The sequence below is a fragment of the Limulus polyphemus genome, unplaced genomic scaffold, assembly GCF_000517525.1.
Source record: "Limulus polyphemus unplaced genomic scaffold, Limulus_polyphemus-2.1.2 Scaffold3140, whole genome shotgun sequence".
NCBI lineage: Eukaryota > Metazoa > Arthropoda > Merostomata > Xiphosura > Limulidae > Limulus > Limulus polyphemus.
This window is the reverse complement of record NW_013668750.1, coordinates 115,215-121,048: the sequence shown is the minus strand read 5'-3', so window position 1 is coordinate 121,048 and position 5,834 is coordinate 115,215. Positions and strand designations below refer to the sequence as shown.

The window sequence follows — 5,834 nt, the reverse complement described above, 5'->3', positions numbered from 1 at the left end:
CCAACGAATAGTGGTATTGACCGTCACTATATAACGCCCCCACGGCTGAAAGGGCGAGCATGTTTGGTGTGACGGGGGTTCGAACCCACGACCCTCAGATTTCGAGTCGAGCTCCCTAACCACCTGGCCATTCCGGGTCTCGATAACAACCCCAAAGCACTAACCACTAGTTAATTAAAATATTGCCATTAATTAAAAGGTTTTTTATTATCAAAAACTTCGAACTTTATGTGTCACATACATTTCTGAAAGACAGGAAATTAACTGGTTGAGCTCCGTAGATGGAACAATAACAGTAAAACAAAAATATCAAACTGTTTCTTTTTTTTTACAGTTTCTAGGGAAATGGTATGAAGTACAAAAAACGTACACATTTTTTGAACGAAATCTAAGATGTGTAAATGCCGAGTATGACAATGTGGGAAATGGAAAGATTATCCTGACAAGGATTGGCATGGACAAGGAGTGAGTAAATTTATATTTATATGTTGATTCAACATTACACTGAGTCTGTATGGTGGTAATAATTAACATAAATGTACCAAGAATTCGTTATATCAGGTATTTACTTCTTACTGTAATTAATTTTAATTTCAAAAGTTAATTTTGAAGTTTTTATGAAAAGGAAAAAGGCATCTGATATTTACTACCTGAAAAACAGGGGGAAAAATCACAAAACAAAACCAAGTGTTTCTGTACAGCCTATTAAAGAAAAATAATCTCTAATTATATCTTAATTTGTATATTTTTTGTGACATGTCTTTTTTATTTATTTAATTTAAAGGCAAATACTAAGCACGATATTCCTAGTTCCAAAAGAAGTTCCATTTTTTGTTACAATAACGAGGGAGAAGAATAAAAACAGAGTTTACTCTTATGTTAACCATGGCCTTAATCCATTCAGTCGCAGAAACTGTATTTAAAACTAGAGTACCCTAACTAATTTGAAAAAGCAATAACTATTTGGAGGAAAAAAGAAAACATCCGTTGGAAAGTTGTCCGAGAAAACTATCATTAAGTTCAGAATTTCCAACATTTTAAATTAATTTTACAAAAAACAGAAGTTGGTAAAAACTAATAAAGCAACCGAAGTCACCAAGAGATGTCTCACACCGATCATTAAATTGAATTCTTTTTTTTCTTTTGTCTATAAATAAATATCACAATATTTTTTTTTTTTTCAGTGGTGTATCAAAAAGTATTGGAGGGCGAGCCATTGTGGCAAAACTTTCGGAACCAGCTAAGATGGTGATCGAATTTGAAACATGTGAGTACAGCAAAGGTTAATTAAAACTATTCACAAATAAGTAAATTTAAAAATATCGCTCGAACTTTTTAGTGTTTCCTGACCTATTTAAAAGTTAATTTAACAACTTTCGTTATTAACGAAATAAGTATTGAAGTGAGACTTCTATTATTTATAATAACTAAAACAATTAATAAATCTACATACAAACTTCATTGTGTTTCTTAATTATAGCGCCGTCAATCCCTGTTAACTACTGGATATTGGATACCGACTACAATCGTTACGCTGTCGTTTGGTCTTGTTTCAACATGGGACCTTTTGGATTTTTCCATTCTGGTCAGTATGATGCATAATAATTTGTAAGTACAATATAGTTACAGAAAATATAAGTCCAACTTATTTTTGTAATATTCAAAATGTATCTTTTTTTTTTCTGAACAACGATAAAGTGAAACTGTTTTACCTTAAGAGTTACGTTTAGAAAATCCAAGACATATTACAAGTTTTAATACTAAAACTACATACCGTATATTTGCTTAAATTCATTTAATAGTATTTAAGTCCCTTCCCGTTAATTATACAATTTAGAAATTTAAAATTTAGTACAGAACTGAAAGCATGGCCGTAGCTAAGTGAAAATTCACCAGAGGTCAAACCATCGACAAGCGCGTAGGTAGGGTCAGCCTTACATATTGTATAACTGTTCCATATGGGTGTAAAATTAAATAGTACGCTACGTTTAATTTCACATTTTAACGGTGACCTCACAGCTAGCTAATGCCATGTGTAAAGTACACCAACTGGTACACTTCTAGTCTACAATAAAATACCAATTATAAAAAGTACAAACCAGAGGTAAACTAAACCGTAAAGCAACAATATAAACCATCCAGCTACTTGAAGTTAACCTTTCCTGACTCATTTTGTGAAGGAAAAAAGTAAATTAAGACACCAACTCAGTTACTAAAATTTCACTAACTCAACTTCTTATGCAAAATATAAAGAACCACATTTCATAAGTATTAACCACTGACCAGTGTATGAAATTAACGTCTAGTCCTTTAGCAGCATAACATATGTTATTAATGTATACAGTGACTTGTAAGCATGATAAATAAAAATCAGGGTATAGTCATTGATCAGTACCCTTAGTGGTAGTTCTGTAAATAGCCACTGGTTAATTATGAAAATTGTCATCAGCGTTTTATCACTAGCTACTTTAATGAATAATCACACCTAGTGTAGGTAATGTGGTTGGAAGTATATCCTTAAGTACAAAAAGAAAATTCAGTAAAGAATAAGTATAAGGAAATAAGCACGGTTAAATCTATAATTTATAATAGGCAAATCGACTTGTCAATTTATTATTTATTTTTGAGAAAATCTTGAGTTGACCTTACAATTTTAAAATTCAACTTACTTGAAAAAGTTATCAATAAAAAATCTTACATGTTCGTTATTGAGTAGAATCGAGACAACAGAGGAAAATATTTATGTACTTAACAAAAACTAACTACTGATTTAGTGAGTTTTCATAATTTTTAGAAAAGTTATGGATTCTTTCACGAGAAAAATACCTGACTGTCGATTTATTGGGCGCCATCTATAAGAATCTCAGCAAGAAGGGGATAGATTGGAGTAGTCTGAGGAATATAAATCAACTAGACTGTGGAATTTCAAAAGAAAATGACGTTGCCCCAAATATTTAAGAAGTGAAAATTTTACTGGAACTTCTAAACATCCATAAAGAATGATTTCTCGGTGGTGATTTTGATTGATCATATATTCATTTTGTTTTTACATGCTAATAAATATATACAAGTTGTATCTAAACGTATATTAGAAGGTGTAGTTGTAAGTGTAGAGCCGTCCGAACTACGAAACCAACGTAAAGTTGTCTAGGAAGCTGAAAAAAGTTCATAAAAGGCTTTCACAGTTAGTGTTTTTAGATAATTTGCTAAGCCTAATCGGTTTAGCGCTGGACTACAATCAGACCAAGCTATATAATAATCACACTACCTAGTGTTTTTACTAAACCTAATAGGTTTAGTGCTGGACTACAATTCGGTCAACCTAATAAAAAAAACCGCTACTTAGTGTTTTTCTAAGCCTAATCGGTTTAGCGCTGGACTACAGTTAGATCAAGCTAAATAACTAATAGACAGTACTTACTTAGAACTGAATATAAACGTTACTGAAGATTCAGTTCGTAAATTTGTATAAAAACAGATCAACTTGTTGCACTGAAGGACTGTGTATGATACAGGAAATGTGCTATTGTCTATATTCATCCAATAAGGTTCGTTTTTTGCACTAATTATAAGCTTTTAGCATGTTTTTTTAATGATAATGCTCCGAATGTATCTTTAATACCGATTTTCTAACTGTGAAAAAAAAGTAAGGTTATTTCTTCAAAATTTAGGTTACAGCCATGAAAATAGAGCTATTCCTTTAACGTGTTTCTCGGTGGCTCAGCAGTAAGTCTGAGGGCTTATAACGCTAAAAAACGAGTTTCGATACTTGCAGTAAGCATAGCACCGATACCCCATTGTGCAGCTTTGCGCTTACCAACAAACAAACAAAATCCTTCAAGGTTCGTCATTTCCTAGCACAACGTCCCCCGGTAGGTCAGCGGTAAGTTTATGAACTTATAACGCTAAAATCTGAGACAGAGCATATAGCCAAAACATACAATCCTAACACGGCTAACTTACAACTTCATGTGTATAATTTCTTGGTTATGGTGACTCTTGATTTACTGTAAAAAATCGTTTTTTTTTGTTTGTTTTTTTACAGAATAAATTGCACATGAATAAATACGAAGAGTAAGTTCGAAGTTTCTTATTTCTGTACTTTGAAACCATTCATTTTGTTACAGATAGCAATGAGGAAAACAAATACACAAACTTACTAATCAATCAAAACAATAAAATGTAAAAATAATATCCATATATCTCTAATATAAATATTTACAATCGTCCTAATGATTAAATTAAAATCAGTAAAAACAATTAAGATAAAACGAAGTGAAAATGTATCCTGTAAAAGAGAAGTTGACGTTTTAGCCAAGTTAACTCGAAACTACAACTGTGTATTTTTTTTACTACTTTCTATTTTAACTGCTTTTGATGATTTTAAAACAATTATATGCTAGCTCAAGGAATGTTATTGCTTTTTTTTTTTAACCAGAGTTTGCAATCATTCAATGTTAAAACAAATTCACTGTCTTATAGAAACACGGAGTCTTATGCATTCCCGCCCTCAACACTATTCTTCCGCAAAATTTATCTTTGGTGAAATACTAACCCACGACTTCTTTTAAAAAAAATATTATAAAACTTTCTTTCTTCAAAATTTTACTACAAAGGTTGTTTTTGGTCAACTACTAACCCACAGTTTTTTCTAATTAACTGTGGAATTTATTTTTGGAAAATTAATAACGCACGACTTTTTTTTTTACCAAAAATTCGTTTTTGGTAAATTATTAATGATCGTTTTGTTTGTAAAAGTAATTGTAGACACCACCTTAACAGATTTCTCGCCTACACTAAACATTTTATTGTGTTTAATATTCAGGAACCCAGCGATATCGGTAGTTCGAACACACAGTAGCTTATATTTCTAATAAAAATAACATTAATAAAAGAAGTTATCTGTTTAAGAAAACAATAATCAATAAACTAACTCCGGGATTCCCTGACTGTTTGTAACTTAAAATTTTCTTCAACAAGTCTGTAGGCTTATAACCGTTTTGGGTAAAAAAAAAATATAAGTATTATATGTAAAGACCAACAGAATTCTAGACAGAAAAGTAACTCGTGTTCAAGTTCTGTTTGATAAAAGTATTTAAAGATAAACTTTATAAAATCAATAATAACTCATATATTGAATACTAGCCACGATCCACAAATCATTTGCGATAATTTTCATGCCCTTCGCTTGAATTTTCCTTATTCTATCATTTCACGCACAGCATTTAAGCTACGCGTTCTTGCAGGTTTTATGTGTTAGATGAGTAAATTATTGTCTATTTGAAAACATCTACACGTTCACATAAACTAAAATAGAAGTAATTTACTTAATAAGACTACACGTAAGGTAGACAATAAAGTAATGGTATTTATAATAGTATATAGAGTTATGAGCGTTCACTGTATGACACGGTTTTACCAGTTGAAACAAAGGGACTCACAAAAACCAAAATTAAACCCGTACTAAAGAAAAAAGTAGCTAAAAGGTGTTTATAGCAGTCTCTGAAACGAACAGAAACTAAGTTATTACAAAGCAATGTAAAGTTGTAATGAAGGCAAACTTATTTCTATATGCAGAGACGTCTGAATGCGTATTCACAAAGTGATAAGCATATGGTTTTTTAGATCTAAATAAGTCGAGAAAGCCCATTGCAATTGTATTTAGTATAATGTTTATTTTTTTAGGAAATTGCACGTTGGTTAAGCGTTGTTTGAGATACTTTACAAATAAAAAACTAAAATTGAGATGGAAGCCAGTTGTCATGTAATGACAACGAGATTGTGCTATTGTGTACCATAATCGTCACATTGAAAAGTTTGAGTAAGCAAAAATC

General features: G+C 31.3%; 1 protein-coding gene and 1 long non-coding RNA gene across 2 annotated transcripts in view; one reads left to right on the top strand and one right to left on the bottom strand.

Moving 5' to 3' along the window:
* The window catches only part of LOC106468737 (apolipoprotein D-like), a 5,481-nt gene extending 1,415 nt beyond the window's left edge, over window positions 1-4,066 (top strand). Inside the window, exons 2-5 of the mRNA XM_013929182.2 lie at window positions 335-465; window positions 1,185-1,267; window positions 1,481-1,585; window positions 2,795-4,066. Coding sequence (XP_013784636.2) covers window positions 335-465; window positions 1,185-1,267; window positions 1,481-1,585; window positions 2,795-2,958 — 483 coding nt within the window. The 3' untranslated portion in view covers window positions 2,959-4,066. The remainder of the gene's footprint in view (window positions 1-334; window positions 466-1,184; window positions 1,268-1,480; window positions 1,586-2,794) is intronic.
* LOC111088110 overlaps window positions 1-5,834 on the bottom strand; it is a 28,439-nt gene that overhangs the window by 20,535 nt on the left and 2,070 nt on the right. The window lies entirely within an intron of this gene.